Below are 20,043 nucleotides of genomic sequence, written 5' to 3' on the forward strand. Positions count from 1 at the left end.
GATGCAGAAAATAGGGCAAAATGGAGAAGATTGTCATGGGGACCGCAAGGCTAACCCCCCCCCCCCCCCCCCGACCTAGCAGGGAAAATGGCCTTAAAATGCATGTTGTTGTTGTTGATTCCTCACCATTGAGTGATATTGGCCAGCAAGGTGGAGGGGTATGCTCTCTACTGAGTGCCGTTCTAGTTTTTCCTGTCGATGATGGATTTGGCCTCCAATTTCCCAGAAATTGTACAAATGAGGCTCCACGTGGGTAGCAGACAGCACTGCTCACAGTTATAGTCAGGTTATTTCAGAGTATTTCTCTGAAAGAGTATTTCTCTGAAATAACCTCAGAGTGAGTCCTGGTGTTCGGCCAGACGTACATATGTCCGTCCGTCCGTCAACAATTCCCTAAAACATTTCCTCACAAACTACCAGATCGATATGGACCAAATTTGGTACGATGCATCATAACAGCAAGGTGTCATGGGGTTGTGCTCCCCATCCAGATGTGCCCCCTATAAAGGAGGTGAAGGGAGAGAGGGGGAGGGCCGTTGCTCCAAATATTGGTATTTCATTCAAAATTCTTCGTTGCAGATACTGCCAGACAGATCTCGACCAAACTTGCCACCAAGACCTTCCCCTAACCTTAAGTTGTGCTCCTCATGGTCGTATCTGCCCCTGAAATGGGGTCACGGGCCCCCTCCCCGAATCCCTCAATTTCACTAAAACATCTTCTCCACATCTACCTGAGCAATACGGACCAAATTTGGTGCAATGCATCAGTACAGTAAGGCCTCATGGGGTTGTGCTCCCCCATTCGGATCCACTGACTTAAAGGGAGTGAAAGGAGGATTTTTCCCCAAATATGGGTATTTCATTCGAAAATCTTCTCAGATACCAGCAACCAGATCCAGACCCAACTGGCTATGTGGCATCGTGACCATGCCCTAACCTTAAGTTGTGCTCCCCATGGCCATATCTCCCTCCCCTGGAAAGAGAGCCACAGGCTCCCTCCCCTAATCCCTCATATTCACTAAAACACATTTTCTGCAAAGTCTAGATTTGTGATGTGGTCATCCTTTGGGAGTGGGCATCCTGTTATCATCCACTGGGAGAGGTAAAGTCTCTGGAACTCCTGGGACTCACTATGACCTCTATACAGTCACGTGAAAAAGTAAGTACACCCCATGCAAAGTTTTGACTTTTTCAACATATTTCAACATACAGCTATTTGATCTTCATTTCAACAATATTGATAGATAAAGGTGATATAATACAACAAATATCATGAAACATTCACATTTTGTTGTCCATTGTATAATTTAAATAAACATAAATTCAAATTTCGCATGTGGAAAAAGTAAGTACACCCCTACATTTATCACTACTTGAAATACCTAAAATTAGAATCAGGTGCACCAGCTCAGGTGCAAATTATGAGAACATCGTTAGAGAGGATCTTGGAGGAACCTGTCTTATTTAAACCTCAGACATTTAGTTTGGTTTGCTCTTTGTTGTTGAAATGTGCGGCGTCACCATGCCTAGATCAAAAGAGCTCTCTGAGGCCTTCAGAAAGAAGGTTATTGATGCCTACGAGTCTGGGAAGGGATTTAAAAAGATCTCCAAACAATTTGAAATCAATCATTCGACTGTCCGGAAGACCATCTTGAAGTGGAGAAGATTCCAAACAACTGCCAACTTGTTCAGGCCAGGCCGCCCCAGCAAGTTCAGCCTGAGAGCAGACCGCAAGATGCTGAAAGAAGTCTCCAAGAACCCCAGAATTTCATCACGGGACCTACAGGTAGCTCTTGCCACTGTTGATGTCAAAGTGCACGAGTCAACCATTAGAAAGAGGCTGCACAAATTTGATCTACATGGGAGGTGTGCCAGGAGGAAACCTTTGCTGTCCAGAAAGAACATCAGGGCAAGACTATAGTTTGCCAATGAACACCGAGGCAAAGACCAGCACTTCTGGAACAATGTGCTCTGGACAGATGAGTCAAAAGTAGAGCTATTTGGCCACAGTACCAGAAGACATGTTTGGTGAAAACCAAAGACAGCATTTGACCACAAGAACCTGATACCAACTGTAAAGCATGGTGGTGGAAATATTATGGTTTGGGGCAGCTTTGCTGCATCAGGGCCTGGGCAGCTCACCATCATAGAATCCACTATGAATTCTTCATTGTACCAGAGGGTGCTTGAGAATAATGTGAGGCCATCTGTCGGAAAGTTGAAGCTCAACCGAAGGTGGACCTTGCAACATGACAATGACCCTAAACATACCAGCAAATCCACCAAGGAATGGCTGAAAAGAAAGAAATGGAGGGTTCTGGAACGGCCAAGTCAAAGCCCGGATCTAAATCCCATCGAGATGTTGTGGTGGGATTTGAAACGAGCTGTGCATGCAAGAAACCCCTCAAACATCGCACAGCTGAAAGAATTCTGCATGGAGGAATGGGCAAAAATTTCTCCCAGTCAATGTTAGAGACTGGTAGACAGTTATAAGAAACGCCTACTTGAGGTTGTTTCTGCCAAAGGGGGCAATACCACCTATTAGAGCCAAGGGTGTACTTACTTTTTCCACATGCGAAATTTGCATTTATGTTTATTTAAATTATACAATGGACAACAAAATGTAAATGTTTCATGATATTTTTCATATTATATCACCTTTATCTATCAATATTGTTGAAATGAAGATCAAATAGCTGTATGTTGAAATATGTTGAAAAAGTCAAAACTTTACATGGGGGTGTACTTACTTACTTTTTCACGTGACTGTATATCCTGTCCTAAGATGGCCTGAAAGCCTGCCAACACACACAGGACCAAACCTTGGCCTTCATCCAAAGTGCAATGAATAATGGCTCCACGCTATAGTTTGGTACTGCTACTGTTTCCCATGTTGTCTCTCTCCCTACCTATCCCCCCCTCAATGTCATGTCCAGTGCCTTCAGAAAATATTCACGCCCCTTAACTTTTTTTTGTCCCCCGTCGCACAGCGGAGTGAAAGGGGGACTATGGTTTTCCCCTCCGTCCGTGTGTCCGTCCATCCGTCCGTCTGTCCGGGCGTGCGTGCGTGCCTGCGGGCATGCGTAAGCGAAGGACCGCATTCGAATTTGGTGTGTGGGTGCAACCCACGTCAAAATCCAAGATGGCCACCGCCATGTATGTCTGAACCTTGTGAGATGAATATCTTGAAAAATAAGCGAAGTACCAACTTGTAATTTGGTGTGTGGGTGTATCTCGGCATAAGGAAGAACGCTATTGAAAATTGGGTCGCCACGTCAAAATCCAAGATGGCCGCCACCATATACAGTCACGTGAAAAAGTAAGTACACCCCATGTAAAGTTTTGACTTTTTCAACATATTTCAACATACAGCTATTTGATCTTCATTTCAACAATATTGATAGATAAAGGTGATATAATATAACAAATATCATGAAACATTTACATTTTGTAGTCCATTGTATAATTTAAATAAACAAATGCAAATTTCGCATGTGGAAAAAGTAAGTACACCCTTGGCTCTAATAGGTGGTATTGTCCCCTTTGGCAGAAACAACCTCAAGTAGGCGTTTCTTATAACTGTCTACCAGTCTCTGACATCGACTGGGAGGAATTTTTGCCCACTCCTCCATGCAGAATTCTTTCAGCTGTGCGATGTTTGAGGGGTTCTTTGCTGCACAGCACGTTTCAAATCCCCCCACAACATCTCGATGGGATTTAGATCCGGGCTTTGACTTGGCCATTCCAGAACCCTCCATTTATTTCTTTTCAGCCATTCCTTGGTGGATTTACTGGTATGTTTAGGGTCATTGTCATGTTGCAAGGTCCACCTTTGGTTGAGCTTCAACCCCCCAACAGATGCCCTCACATTATCCTCAAGCACCCTCTGGTACAATGAAGAATTCATAGTGGATTCTATGATGGTGAGCTGCCCAGGCCCTGATGCAGCAAAGCTGCCCCAAACCATAATATTTCCACCACCATGCTTTGCAGTTGGTATCAGGTTCTTGTGGTCAAATGCTGTCTTTGGTTTTCGCCAAAAATGTCTTATGCTACCGTGGCCAAATAGCTCTACCTTTGACTCATCTGTCCAGAGCACATTGTTCCAGAAGTGCTGGTCTTTGCCTAGGTGTTCATTGGCAAACTTTAGTCTTGCCCTGATGTTCTTTCTGGACAGCAAAGGTTTCCTCCTGGCACACCTCCCATGTAGAACAAATTTGTGCAGCCTCTTTCTAATGGTAGACTCGTGCACTTTGACATCAACAGTGGCAAGGGCTACCTGTAGGTCCCATGATGACATTCTGGGGTTCTTCGAGACTTCTTTCAGCATCTTGCGGTCTGCTCTCAGGCTGAACTTGCTGGGGCGGCCTGGCCTGAACAAGTTGGCAGTTGTTTGGCATCTTCTCCACTTGTAGGTGATCTTCCGGACAGTCGAATGATTGATTTCAAATTGTTTGGAGATCTTTTTAAATCCCTTCCCAGACTCGTAGGCATCTATAACCTTCTTTCTGAAGGCCTCAGAGAGCTCTTTTGATCTACGCATGGTGACGCCGCCCACTTCAACAACAAAGAGCAAACCAAACGAAATGTCTCAGGTTTAAATAAGACAGGTTGCTCCAAGATCCTCTCTAACGATGTTCTAATCATTTGCACCTGAGCTGGTGCACCTGATTCTAATTTTAGGTATTTGAAGTAGTGATAAATGTAGGGGTGTACTTACTTTTTCCACATGCGAAATTTTCATTTATGTTTATTTAAATTATACAATGGACTACAAAATGTAAATGTTTCATGATATTTGTTATATTATATCACCTTTATCTATCAATATTGTTGAAATGAAGATCAAATAGCTGTATGTTGAAATATGTTGAAAAAGTCAAAACTTTACATGGGGTGTACTTACTTTTTCACGTGACTGTATATGTCTGAACCTTATGAGCGAAATATCTTGAAAAATAAGCGAAGTACCAACTTCTAATCTGGTGTGTGGGTGTATCCAGGCACAAGCAAGAACACTGTTTAAAATTGGGTCACCATGTCAAAATCCAAGATGGCCACCACCATGTATGTCTGAACCTTGTGAGATGAATATCTTGAAATATAAGTGAAGTACCAACTTCTAATTTGGTGTGTGGGTGTATCTCGGCATAAGGAAGAACGCTATTGTAAATTGGGTCGCCACGTCAAAATCCAAGATGGCCGCCGCCATGTATGTCTGAACCTTGTGAGCGGAATATCTTGAAAAATAAGCGAAGTACCAACTTCTAATCTGGTGTGTGGGTGTATCTAGGCATAAGGAAGAATGCTATTGAAAATTGGGTCGCCACGTAAAAATCCAATATGGCCGCCTCCATGTATGTCTGAACCTTGTGAGCGAAATATCATATCATAGCATGTTTTCTGCGTCTTCCACTTTGTCAACTCACATCACTTCCCCGACGGGGGACCTAGGCGTAACGCTCGTCACATTTTGTTGTCAAGACATTTTGTTCTCACAAGAGGCTGAATCCCAGGATAAGCTTCTTGCTCACTTCAGGCAGGATGTTAGGCTGGTATTTTTTCTGCTTTTGATCGCCTCTATTCTAATCTTGATCCTCCTGTCCTTTCACCCCTCCACCCAGCCCTTGCCCCTCCAGACCACATGCATTCTTACCAGAAACCCTTTCCTTGTTTGTTACCCTCCCCCAATGTAACTTAACAGTCATCTTCATCGAATTAACTCTCTTTCTCTTGCATGTGCAACCACCTTCCAGTCCTTCCATCCTGAATCTGTTGTCTCCAGCTTTTTCCTCAGGCATTTCAAGTCTGCTGCTCAAACTCCATCTCATGATTTCTCATTTCTACCACTCCATTTTTTTTGATTGTTGAGATTCTGTTCCCACTTTTCACCTGCATTCCACCTCTTATGCTGTGATGTATCCATGTGTTATCATTCTCTCGGTTTTATTTTTCCCCATTGTGTGCTTGTTGACCCTTTGCTCTTATTCTGCTCTTCCATCTTTCCCACATAAACCGGGTTATTGAGAACCCCTGGAAGGAAATAAAACTATATCGGGTAATCCGTTTGTTTGGCTAATCATGCATGCATGTTAACACACATGAGCCTATGTCACAGCAATCACTTGGGTGGTGCACTGCCTAATTTTTGCCTTTTAATTCAGATATTCGCGGAATTAAATCTGGCATATACAGCTTCCATCGAAGACGACTTGCGGTTTTGGGTGGTATACATGCAATAGTATATTAAAACATATATATACTATAATATAGAACTGCAGCTATCAAACATCCTCAGGCTTTCTTCCGGAATGGCATTTACCAATACAATTTCTTCCCTGTGGTCAATTAGTTGTTGCTGGAACATCAACCTGGAAGAATGTCTTGCTGTAAAGTGATGAACGTTCAAAATCGATATTTCTTATTGCACGATTCTTCAAAATCATCAAAATGTGATCAAGGAGAGTGAAAATGTTGGGAAAAAGTACGGATATTGTCCAGCAGACAGGTGGCTGACTACATGGCTTATCGAGTCAAAATGGGATAGACACCAATGCGATGAGCATAGTTTAAGGTATGGTACATACTGGAGACTTAAACTGTCACACCCATGAATCGCCACCCTTACGTCCATCACCATCAGCTGCACCGGCAGCCAAGCGCATCGGGACCTCTCCAGGAGGAGAGGCCTGCGGGGGGTGGAGAAGAGCAGGAAGGGAAGCGGTCAATTTTGATGTTAGAAGCTAGCTGATCCTAGCAGTAAACAGGGTTAACCTTTAACAACCACAGTCTCCATGTACCCACCCTGCTCAAATCCATGGGCTAATCATTCTTACCGAAAACATTCCGTATTTAAATGCAAATAAAAACATTCATATCTCATCTCATCTCTCAATAAGATGCATTCTAACTTGAGATGGGACATGTAATATTAAAACATCAATTAATGTCCTTAAAGGTTTGAAAAATTGCCGAACGTGGTAACGGCCGATTGTTTTTTTTGTTTAACTCAAAGTAAGTGGAAAATAGTACAGCAACTTGTAGCTGGCATGGGCGGGGCTAAACGGTGATGCGCCAATTGGCAGCCATATTTTCATCAAGAGCTCATTTTGATCCGATTGTTGGCCCCGCCTAAGCCAAGGCATTATAAAAGAGCCTTAGGGCTGAGCACGCTGGTTCTGGCTTTGGTCTTGTGGTAGCTCTGGTTCGAGTTCATTGCTTGTGAAAGGACGCTCGAGAGGTGGTGCTCGTGTTGGCGGGGTGAGCTGGGGGTCGAGGCATTCAGATGGATGGACCGAGCAGACCATAGAGTCGAAGCCAAGCCACGCTGCATATATCTTTTAGTTCTCACACAGTCGGCTATTATCTTACACTTCTTTTCTCAGCTTTTGTCATATAAAGATCGTTCTGACAACTCAAAAGAGCTCAACAAAAAGGCATTACACCACCAACTGTTCTTTTCAGAGCAACCACCCACCTCCAACCGGAGCAGCCACCGACTGATAATGCATTTTCGCATTTTCTCTCCTGCACCTACACATACTTACGTGCACCACACCTCGTATCATCTCCGCCACGCACCATTAAACACCATATAAATTCCTCCCTCCTTTACCTTTCCCTTTAGCGTTGGGTCACGAGAGCATGACTGCTCCCACCCAGAAAGCGAGAGGTCTTGATCCTCGCACTGTCTCTTTCTAACCTTTTCTTACCTCCCGTGAATGTCTGATGGACACCCTGTATTATGTAATAGAGGCAGCTAAGGCATAGGTTAAGGGTTGGCTCTCGTCCATTTTCTTTGCTCTGTACATACTTGCTTGCAATCTTCATTTGCTTGCGATGGCTCACTGTATGCTTTGATTTGCTAGAGCCTTGTCAATAATTATAATAAATCCCTTGTTGATGTTGAAGCCTGGTGTTGGCTTAGCGGTTAGGGTGCGAGCTTGGGGTCCTAGGATCCTGGGTTTGAATCCCGGTCGATCGATAAATTAACGCCAGGTGGGTTGACTCAGCCTGTCATCCTTCCGAGGTCGGCAAATTTGAGTACCAGTTCACTGGTAATTCCCTGTGTGTCGCAAGAGGCGACTAACAGGGTTGGCGGCAGGAAGGGCATCCGCCATAAAACATTGCTTCAAAAAGGGGACCACGGTGCCCAAAAAAGGCCAACCCCTACTCTGTGGGGAAAAATGGCAGTCTAAAGGCGGTTCCTTGTTGATGTTCCTTTTAAACTGTCCGCATTTGTCTTTTCCTCCATTGATCCAGCGCTGTTCGCACTTAAGTCAGCCCGGGATATTATAATTCCCCGACTAATTGGCTCATTCAGTCCCGCATGCACCAAGCGGTAAAACTCGGCCGCCCTAATTAAAGATCTCATGAAGATAAGATTGGTGCATGGCCGAAGGCGCGTTACCCGGTTGGACTTAAGCGCACGGGCCAGGTAAACAGTAAGCTAGACAGAGAACCCTGTAACCGCGTGGCGGACCAATTGGTGTTCGCGGTTGACTATCAACCTGCCGTGGCATGAAGTTATCTATGTCTGGTAGCCTCAGGCCCAGTAAGTCCGAGGGGAACTGAGGATATCCCCCTTTTTGTTGACCCGAAACCGTAAATATGTGGACATACATACTAGTAAAAGCTCGCCAAATACGACAGGTTGGAACAGTTTATTCGACGGTGCAGCCTCGTGAGTGTGCCAAAGTCTGAAGCCTCAGCCTGTGCTTATATCTTCTTTATTTATTCGACATCATACAGATGTAAATGAGCACTCGTTTTACTTTGTGCTTATATACACATATACCCACACATACAGTCAGACCTCAACAGTCGCGGTCCCAACATTTGCCGGTTCCACATATTCGCATGTGACCTGCTTCTACATTTGGAATTCTTCTCCAGAAACCTGTTCTCTCATGCACAGATTCATCCCATCTCTTCAATTAATCTTACCCATCCTGCTCTTGGTACTCTGAATCCTGTGGTGAGGCAGTTGCTTTAAAACAACTTTCATTCTCCTCCGAGAAAGCAAATCACACTGAAGACAACCTCAGATCATTCCACAAAGTCTGTAACAAGTGTGTGTCTACTCTCGAGAGAGCCAGAAAACAGCATCTGTTCAATCTCCGTGCTTTGCTACCCTCGGGTATCTGCAGGATGCATGTGGTCCACCAGCAACCCCCTTCTAGTGAAACTGCCTAAATCCAGAACCACTGATAATCAACAATTTATTCCTTTTTCCCCCCCACCTATGGAACCACCTTCCATACCCTCTTCAATCTCATTCTTACCTCCAGATCTTCAAGACAGCTGTTCACCACCATGTCAAGTCATCCTCCATCCAAAATCGTGATCTTTTCTACACCTGTTAAACCACCCTCTCCGCTCCCAAACATTTCCCTTATGTATCCATCTTGTCCACCCTTTGTGTTCTCTCTTACCTCTCATGGTTACCTGCATCCCTTGTTTGTCAGTCTCAGTCTATTTTCTCCCTCTACCCTGCTGTTGGCATTTCCCTTTCTCCTGTTCCCTCAGTTATGTTGCGTCATGATTTGTTCTGTGTCATAGCTCTTCCACGAGCCGAGACCATGCAGTAAAAAAAACGGCAACAAAAGGTGAAAATTTTGAAAGGGGGTGTAGACTTTCTATCGGCACTGCATATATGTGTAAATTGCATTAAATAAGACTTTTTACACATTTATTTAAACATCATAACCCACATCTTGCAAGTGAAAAACAAATTCTACAAATTTCAGAATATTAATTAAAAATACAAAACTAGAATATCTTGGTTGGATAGGTGTCCACACCCCTGAGTTAATACTTGGTGGAAGCACCTTTGACAATTGACTTCCGTTTCCGGTCCCTGGAGCAAGGAAGCGTGTTCGACCTCTGGACGGCAGCAAAAGTTAAAGTATTTTTTCCATTCGTGTATTCGTCAATTTCTACTCGTTTTTTATTGTGCATGTGTTGCAGGGTGTTTTCCAGTTGCTGTTGATTCGCAATTCCTGCAAACTTTTGTATAATTTAATCCTTCTCTGTCCCACCGCATGCGCGGCCTAGTTTATCTCGGCCCATAGGTGTTCATAGGTGTTTTGTGAATTTAAGTTCTTTCCTTCGCTGTATTGCTTATTTCTTAGATTTTCTCTTCTCCCCCTAACTTCCCCGAACATCGACCACTTGTCTAACGTTTTAAATTTCTTCAAAGTCTCTTCACGTCTCTTCTCGTCTCGGGAAGTCACGTGACGTCACGTCTCTTCAAAGCTGTGCATGCGCGCACGCTTTCGAAGTTAATAAGTAACTTTTCACAATTGTGTTTTTGTCGTAATACCGGCTTTACCACAGGACGAAACTTTATCTTATCTTTCTTTCGGTGTGTATGTAACTATTGGTGTGTCTCTAATAGTATTCTTGGTGTCGGTTTTTCATACCTGTGTACAGAATCGTCGGTACAGTTCGTGTCGCATATTCTGACGCCTCGTGTAGTACTAGGAGGCTACCGTGTCTGACCTTGGCTTGAGGCTTTGTTTCTGTCTCAGCGGTTTCTTCGATTGCGCTCGCAATTCCTTTCGGTCTCTATTTTTCACGTTCCACGTTCGGTCTCTGTCTCTGTTTTCATCCCAACACAAAAAAAAAAAAAAAAAATCCCTTCTCTGTTCTTATCCGTTTCGTTCTTATTTGTTCGTTCGTTCTTTGACCACGTTATTCGTGATCACGTGTTCAGGTCATTAAAAAATGTTTCATCTGTCCCCTGAAGAATGGTATTCCGTCAAATACTACAACACCTTTTTCTTCTTGTTCTATAAAAGGATGCTTTCGACTTGCTCACCAAATCTATTCATTCCAAAAAAAAATTCCATCTCTTACAGCTACAGTGCCTCTTTCATTCATTCCCTAAACTCTCCAGAACTCCACCCATCCTTCAGCGTCCTCAAAAGTATTTTTGACTCGAAGGTCGCAAGAAACTAATTTTGCAAGAAATGTTCGTTTCCCATTAATCTTACATTTTTCAAAATCCAATCTCACCCCTCTCCTCCAAATCTTCCCCATCACCCATCCCTTTCAAATCTTCCCCCTTGCCCCTCCCCTCCAAATCTTCCCCATCACCCATCCCTTTCAGATCTCCCCCCTTGCCCCTTCCCTCCTAAACTCCCCCCACACCCCTCCCCTCTGAGACCCTCCCTCACTCCTCCTCCTCAAAGTGTCCTCCCCACTTCTCCCCCCTTCCAACTCTCACCTTCATCTCCCTCAACCTTCTGCCTCACTCTTCCCCCTCCTCAAACAACACCTCACTGCGCCTCACCCAATCACCATCAAACCTTTTGTCCGCCCCATTCCTCCCTTTCTCCAAGCTGTTCTGAAATCTCTGACACACCTTCAACAGCTCTCCCTACCTCTTCCTCCTCTTCCACATCATACCCTACCGCTCCCCCCCCCCCCCCCCCCTGTTCTGTATCCGATGCTCCCCCTTCCTCTTCTTTAACAGTATGGACCTCAAACATCCGGGGCCTTCGCTCAAACTTAACTGATCTCTCCATACAGGTTGCTTCTGACAAACCAGACGTGATCTGCTCAACAGAAACTTTCCTCCTTCATGATGTCTCTGATTCCTTGGTATCTCTCCCAGGTTACTCCCTCCTCCGGTATGATAGACCTGAGCCTCGTCCTGGAGGGGGGGGGGTTGCTATCTTTATAAAAAACTCTTCCTCACTCGCCCCGCACTGCCCTCTCTCCACCTCACCCCCAGGAATACCTTTGGCTACGCCTTCCCCTTCGCTCCCACCTTTTGTTCATATGTGTGTTGTACCGTCCACCAAACAGTGATGACTCCATCTACATCTCGCTGTCTGATAACATGGACCAACTTCTATCTACCCATCCCAACTCTCTCTTCCTCATATGTGGTGATTTCAATTGTCACCATGCCAGTTGGCTGGGTGTGGGTACCTCTCTCACCAGCCATGGCTCTTCAGCAAAGGACTTCTGCGACTCACTGGGACTGACACAATCTGTCAATTTCCCGACCCGGATCTCAATCAACGGAGCATCTTCTCTTCTTGACTTGGTTATGACTAACTTCCCTGAAAATGTCTGCTGCTCTTCTTCTGCTCCTCGCAAGGGAAATCTTCTGTTTCTGTCTTCTGCTCCTCGCAAAAGCTCCAATCGGCTCATCTGACCATGTGCTTGTTAAAGTGGACATCTCTCTGACCATTCTCAGAGAGCCTCCTCAGCGTCGACGAGTCTGGCATTTCACTCAGGCCAACTGGCATGGTCTTCAAGCAGCCATCAATCATCTGGACTGGTCTCCCATCTCTACCGCCTCTGACATCAACTCATCCTGGGAATTCTTCCAAAGTAAACTGCTCTCTCTCATGCACAGATTTATCCCATCTCGTCTTCAGTTGTCATACCCTTCCTCCCGTCCATGGTACACGGAATCTTGTGGTGAGGCTATTGCCCAGAAACAACTTGCTTTCGTCTCCTGGAAAGCAAATCCAACGGAAGGAAATCTCATTTCCTTTCACAAACCCCGAAAAAGTGTGTGTCCACCCTCAGGAGAGCCAGGAAACAATATCTCTCCGTTCTCAGGACAGAACTCTGTTATCTGTCTCCCTCTTCCAAATCCTGGTGGCGTCTGGTCAAATCTGTTTCTGGTGTTTGTTCCCCCTCCATCCCCTCCCTCACCTCAAACGGCCACACGGCTGACTCCGCGCGTGAAAAAGCTGAATGCCTCAACTCTGTGTTTGCCTCTAAATCTTGTGTCCCAAACCCATCCCTCTCTGTACCCACCGTACCCAGTCGTACCCAGCTCCTCCTGGACTCTGTGTCCTTTCCTCCTGACAAGGTGGAAAAGTTTCTGTCAACCCTCGACTCTGATTCTGCAACTGGACCTGACGGCATCAGCCCACGGGTCCTAAAATCTTGTTCTTCCGCTCTTTCACTCCCTCTCTCTGTTCTCTTCACACTCTCTTTTGCTCAAGGTCATCTGCCATCTGCTTGGAAATCTGCCAACATCACCGCTTTGCACAAAAAAGGTGCAAAAACAGTTCCCAGAAACTGCAGACCAATCAGCCTTCTCTCAATTATCAGTAAAGTCATGGAATCCATCATTGCTTCAGATATGAAATCTTTCCTCTTCTCCAATGGCTTGATCTCTGATCATCAATTTGGTTTCAGACCTGGTCACTCTACTCTGGACATGCTGCTACTGCTTTCTCAGCAATGGATGGAGGTCCTGAATGGAAAACAGGAAATTAGAGCTGTCTCCCTTGACATATCACGTGCCTTCGATACGGTCTGGCACCCCGCTCTGCTCACCAAACTCTCCTCTGTTGGTATCCATGGAAATCTCCACGCATGGCTGGCGGACTTCCTCTCTAGTCGTAGTCAACGTGTGGCCCTGAATGGGTTTATCTCATCTCCTCTTCCTGTTCAGGCTGGAGTTCCCCAAGGCAGTGTTCTGGGCCCTGTGCTTTTTCTGGTCTTCATCAATGATCTCTCCGACTCTCTTGAAAATCCTCTCTATCTCTTTGCTGATGACTCTACTCTCTTTCGCTCCATTCTTCATCCCTCAGATCGGCAGTCTGCAGCCTCCTCACTCTCTGCAGACCTGGACAAAATAACAGACTGGGCAAACAAGTGGAACATGTCTTTCAATCCTGACAAATCTCACACTCTTACGATGTCTCTCCGAAAAGACCGACTGGACAACCCTCCCATCTACTTTCTGAATAATCCTCTCCAAGAAGTTCTGTCACTCAAACTTTTGGGTCTCACTATCTGCCATGATCTTTCCTGGGAAAACCACATTTCAAATCTGGCCTCCAAAGCCAGTCGCCTACTGGGCATCCTCCGTCGTGCGAAGTCCTTCCTTGGCACACCTGAGCTCCGCACCACGTACAAGGCTTTCATCCGCAGCTCAATGGAATACTGCTCTCCCCTCTGGGCTGGTGCTCCTGCCTCACACCTAGCTCGTCTTCACGCTGTTGAAAGCAAACCATTCAGAATCATTGGAATCTCCCGCGATGAAGCTAACTCCAAGGCCCTCTCACTCACTCACCGCAGGCAGGTTGGCGGTCTTTCCCTCTTCTACCGACTCCTCTCTGGCCTTGCCCCCCCAGCTCTCTCTGGGCTCTGTCCCGCAAATATTCCTACAGGTCGCACAAGATCTGCCTGCAACCCTCTTATGGTTAAACTGCCAAAATCAAGACTCTCTGCTCACCTTCACTCCTTCATTCCTCTTTTCTCCCGCCTCTGGAACAAACTCCCTCACTCTTCAATCGCACTCCACCCTCCAGGTCTTTAAAACAGCTGTTCACCACCATCTCTTATCTTCCCCCATCCAAAACCTTGATCTTTTCTATCGCCGATAATTTCACCCCAATTCCACTTTTTGAAATACCAACTTCTGTCCTGGAAGTCCTTGGTGTCCTTGTGTTTTATACTTCTCCCACCCCCCCCCCCCCTTCCCACGCCTCCTCCCCCCCAAGCCCTCTCCCTCCCACACATCTCCCTGCTCTTAAATGTTGTGTGCTCTCAAGTGTTTGTGTGTTTCCCATTCTCTTGTCTTCCGCTCCCTCTTTTTATATATTTTGTTTGTCTGGTTGATTTGTTTGTGAAGTAAATGTCAGCTCTTTCACGTGCCTCGATTCAGTATACAACAACAACAACAACAACAAAAAAAAAACAACAACAAATTACAGCTGTGAGTTTGTTGGGATAGGTCTCTCACAACTTTACACACCTTGATTGGGCAATATTTGCCCATTCTTCTGGACAAAACTGTTCAAGCTCAGTCAAGTTGTGTGGGGAGCGTTGATGGACAGCAATCTTCAAGTCATGCCACAGATTTTCCATTGGATTTAGGTCGGGCTCTGACTGAGCCACTCGAGGACATTTATCTTTTTGTTCCCGAGCTACTCCAATGTTGCTTTGGCTGTGTGCTTCGGATCGTTGTCATTCTGAAAGGTGAATTTCCATCCCAATTTCAGCTTTCTTGCAGAGGGCAGCAGGTTTTCCTCTAGAATTTTTTTGTATTTTGCTCCATCCATTTTCCCTTCTTTCCTGACAAGTGCCCTCCGGAGTGTCAGAATCTCCGGAGTGTTTTTTTTTTTTTTTGCATGCCTCAAACAGGACTCAAGGTGGGCTTTTTGAGTAATGGCTTCTTTATTGCCACCCTACCGTACAGGCCAGACTTGTGGGGTGATTGGGATATTGTTGTCACAGGTGCACAGTAACCAGTCTTTGCCATAAAGACCTGTAGCTCTGATATATATATTGAAATGCATGTTGTTGTTGTTGTTGTTGTTGTTGTGGAAGCTGTGTCCTTCCTCAGAGAGGACATCGAAAACTCAACACAATATTCAAGATGAGGCTTTATCACATACAACACCACCACAACATGCATTTTAAGGCCATTTTCCCTGCAAGAGCGGGGGTTAGCCTTGCGGTCCCCATGACAATCTTCTCCATTTTGCCCTATTTTCTGCATCTCTCCTTGTTAACCCCCTTGCCCGCATGTCTTCTTCCACCGTCTTTGGCCAAGTCTTTCTCGGTCTTCCCCGTCCTCTACTTCCTTCTACATTCATTTCCATCACTCTTCTCAACCAGTCACTTTCATCCTTCCTCAACACATGACCAAACCATCTCAACCTGTTCCTCTTCACAGCATCAATCACAGGCTCTATTCCCATCATCTTTCACAATTCATCATTTGTATTCCTCTCTCTCAGCGACACTCCGCACATCCACCGAACCATTCACATTTCCACCCTTTCCAGCCTTCGTTGCTGCTCTACATTCATGACCTATGTCTCGCTCCCATAAATAATAACACATCTCACATGCAGCATACACCTTTCCCTTCAGCTTCAACGACACTCCCCTCCTCATCAGCACGCCACTCAGTTCCCGAAACTTCTTCCATGCACATCTCACTCTAGCAACCGTTGCCGAGTCTGATCCACCTTCTCCATTCAGCATGTCTCCGAGATAGCAAAATGTTTTCACACCTTCCAGCTCCACGCCGTCTCCAAGATCCAACTCAACATTTCCTCCATCTGCAGCTCCCTCTGTGCACACCTTACATTTGAATGTAGCTGCCACACTGGATAATGACCCTCTCAGACCACTACATTTTTGATGAACCCACTCAGCGCACATTGTATATTGAATGGAGTTCACTCCGACACCCTTCCTGCACACAGCACATGGCCACTTCCCAGTTCTTTCCACCTCACCACATGCTTTACCACTTGCCATCACCTTCGTCTTTCCTATATTCACCTTCAGACCTTTTGTCTCCATACTTTCCTTCCACTTGTTCATCTTTTCCTTCAGTCCATCCATACTTTCCGCAATCAACAGCAGATCATCTGCATACAACAACTCCCACGGTAAACCCTCCTTTACGGTCTGAGCCAGCACCTCCATCACAGCTACAAATAGTAGTGGACTTAGTACCGACCCCTGATGCACTCCCACCTTCACCTCAAACTCACCACTGTTCCCGTCCTTCTTCCTTCGTCCTTACAGCTGTGCGCGCTCTTTTGTACATTGCCATCACAACTCTGATCAACCATTCCTCCACTTCTATCTTCCTCCATGCCCATGTCAATACTTTGCGTGGAACCCTATCGAATGCTTTCTCCAGATCAACAAACCCAAGAAACAACTTCTTCCTCTTATCCATGTACTTCTCCTGCAACTGCCTCACAATAAAGAGCGCGTCTGTCGTTCCTCTTCCTGGCATAAATCCAAACTGCATTTCGTCGATCTTCACCTTCTTCCTTATCCTCCTCTCCAACACCCTTTACAATACCTTCATTCCATGCTCCAATAACTTTATCGCTCGGTACGAGCCACACTCCAGAGGGTCACCTTTCCCCTTGTATAGAAGGACAAGGGTACACAGTTCCCAATCCACTGGAATGCGGCCTTCTTTCACCACCAGATTACAGATCTCTGTCATTCTCTTCACACCCAAACTTCCTGCTGCCTTCAACATATCTCCCACAACTCCCTTCGGCCCTCCCGCTTTTCTACTCTTCATTGCTTTTATCGCTTCCTCAACTTCCTTCTCAGTTATCTTCTCTGCCGGTCATAAAACTGGGTTACTCTCTATGTTGCCATCCCATTCATTCTCTGTATTCAACAGCATTTCCATATATCTTTTCCATCTTCCTTTAATTCCATCTGCGTCCACAACGATTTGTCCCACTTCATCCTTCAAGCAACTCACCCCTATCACATCACACCTCTCTTTCGCTATCTGCTTTGCAATCCTGAATACCGCTCTCTGACCCTCTTCTGAATCCAAGCATTCTCTGAACATTTTCCTACATGTCTCCTGCGCCTTTGCTACCTCTTTCTTTGCAGCCTTCTTGGCTGCCTTATAACTTTCATGCTCTGCTTTTTCTGCTCCCGTACCCTTCGCCTTCTGCCACTCCTTGAACTTCTTCCTCTTCTCGTCAATCCTCTTTCCAACTTCATCATCCCACCACCATGTTTCCGAGTGCCTCGGTGGTCCTTTTGTCCATTCACATACCTCACCAACGGTTCCCAACAGACTATCTTTCATTGACATCCAACCACTTTCAAGCTCAACCACATCATCCTCGACCCGACTCAGCCTCTCTTTTAATGCCTCCCTTACTGTCACCTCTTTCAACCTCCACACCTTCATTCTCGGTTGGTACTTCACCCGCCGAGCTCTCTTTGCACCTTTCAACCTTATGTCGCAGACAACCAAGTGGTGCTGTGAAACAGCCTCCTCCCCCGGGATCACCTTTGTGTCCTGGAGGTGCCCCCTCTCTCGCCTACGCACCATCAGGTAGTCAACAGTTGTCGTCGACCCACCTGACGTGTATGTAACAAGCTTATTATCCCCTTTCTGGAACTGAGTATTACAAATCAACAAATCAGCTCCATGCATGATGCATGATGGCAATGATGGCGCCGAAATAAACTGCTTCCGGTCCGGTCGTGAGAGGACGCTGGCGTCACTTGCTCGCCGCTTCTCTGACTGGACCATTGTCCGTATCTTGCTTTTCTGGTGGTCGTGGCGGATTTTTGGCCATTGAGTCTGCCCTCTGCATGGTCCCGGCTCTGCTCTGCTGCTCCTAGCTTCACCTGCTCGGCTCCTTTGCTGTTTCCTCGGGCCCGCTCTCGTGGATTGTGCCCATTGTTTGCAGCGGCGGTGATGGCGGTTTGCCGCCGTGATCTTGATTAGCGGCGGCGGTTGTTTGCCGCTGCATTTGCCGCTTTGCCTCCTCAACCTTGGCCTCGTGCTCGTCTCTTCGCTCCTGTCTGCCCTCTGCATGGTCCCGGCTCTGCTCCTGGCTTCACCTGCTCGGCTCCTTCGCTGTTTCCTCGGGCCCACTCCCGTGGGTTGTGACGATTGTTTCGCCTCCTCAACCTTGGCCTCGTGCTCGTGCCTTCGCTCCTGCTGGCATGGCTCTGCGGTACTCCGCCGCAAGGCTTCTCCTGCTTAATACCCGCTCCACCCCATCATGCATCTCTGCAATCAAATCAAATGGACTCCTGCGTCGACCCAGGTACATTCATCGTAAGTTTGTTTATTTACAATCAGGTCACTCCATCCCCGTCCTCTGGTCGGCTCAGCGCACTCCCACTCATCGTCCCAACGCACCTGGTCACAACAACGCACACAATCGCACCTCCAGTCTGCGAACCCTGGCCAAATCACCTGAATTCATACCCGCCGTACAAAACAACATCAAGCTCACCCTGTTCAATACCCGGTCCCTCAACAACAAAAGCCTCATCCTGAACGACTACATCCTGGAAAATAAACTGGACTTTCTCTGTCTCACTGAGACCTGGCAACAACCTCTGGACTACTTCGCACTCAACCTCACCACACCCAATGGATATTCTTACATCAATAAACCACGCTCGGAGGGCCAAGGTGGTGGAATTGCCGTTATTCACCGACAAGACATCAGGACCAGCCTCATCTCCATCGCCTCTGCTCCATCATTTGAACACCTGGCTTTTAAACTCTCTGGTCACACACAGTCAGTCATGGCTGTTGTCTACCGCCCTCCCAAACCACACCCATCATTCCTGTCTGACTTCTCCTACTTTCTGACCCAGCTAGGTTCCCTCTCCCCCTCAATCCTCCTCCTTGGTGATTTCAATATCCACATGGACTCCACTGACTCCACGATAACCACTGACTTCACTGATTTACTCACCTGCTTTAACCTCACTCAACATGTCAACTTTCCTACCCATAACCGTGGTCACATTTTGGACCTAGTCTGCTCTACTGGACTAATTTTGCACCATCTCTCTGGCTCCGACCTCACTCTCTCTGACCACCTAGCCATCACTCTGACCATCAACATCCCCACCCCAGCACCAAGGCATTATCGCACTATCAACTTCCGTAAGCTAAACGCTCTTTCACCTACCTCATTCTCATCCACCCTCTCTGAAAAAATGTGCACTTCTCCCTTCGTTGACCTCCACACCCCTTCTGACCTCACTGACTACTACAACCACACTCGCTCCTCCTGCCTTGACCAACTTGCGCCTATAAAAACCAAAACAGTTTCTTTCACCCATTCTGCTCCCTGGTTTGCCCCTGAACTCCGCCTGATGAAAACTCGTGCTCGCTAACTTGAAAGACTCCGCAATAAAACAGGTCTCACAGTTCACTCCCAGGCCTACAAGGACCACCTACAACACTATAAAGATGCCCTCTCCCGCTCCGCCTACTACTCTCAAATTATCCACTCTGGCTCCGGAAACCCAAAAGCACTCTTCTCTACAATAAACAAACTCCTCAGCCCCCTGAACACCACCACCCAGTCATTCACAATAGACAACTGCATCTCCTTCCTTTCATTCTTCCAACGCAAAATTGAAAACATCTACAACAGCGTGACCACCGCCGCACCCGCTCCCCCTCAAACCACCTGCCCCCCCTTATCCTGCCATCCCCCGTCTCAATTCTCCCCAGTCTCCCCTACTGACCTCTCTGAACTCCTCATAGGAATGAAAACTGCCACCTGCACTCTTGAC

The 20,043-nt window shown here is 46.4% G+C and overlaps 1 protein-coding gene across 8 annotated transcripts in view; it reads right to left on the reverse strand.

The window, feature by feature from the left end:
• LOC137425265 (splicing regulator ARVCF) overlaps nt 1–20,043 on the reverse strand; it is a 193,337-nt gene that overhangs the window by 16,532 nt on the left and 156,762 nt on the right. For 4 of the 8 annotated variants that reach the window (XM_068113513.2, XM_068113511.2, XM_068113514.2 and 1 more), the window contains one exon: nt 6,588–6,689. The exons of the other annotated variants lie outside the window; for them this stretch is intronic. In XM_068113513.2, coding sequence (XP_067969614.1) covers nt 6,603–6,689 — 87 coding nt within the window. In that variant the 3' untranslated portion in view covers nt 6,588–6,602. The remainder of the gene's footprint in view (nt 1–6,587; nt 6,690–20,043) is intronic. 8 annotated transcript variants of the gene reach the window in all.

Source organism: Myxine glutinosa, chromosome 4, assembly GCF_964187855.1.
Source record: "Myxine glutinosa chromosome 4, kmMyxGlut1.1, whole genome shotgun sequence".
In the NCBI taxonomy this organism is placed as follows: domain Eukaryota; kingdom Metazoa; phylum Chordata; class Myxini; order Myxiniformes; family Myxinidae; genus Myxine; species Myxine glutinosa.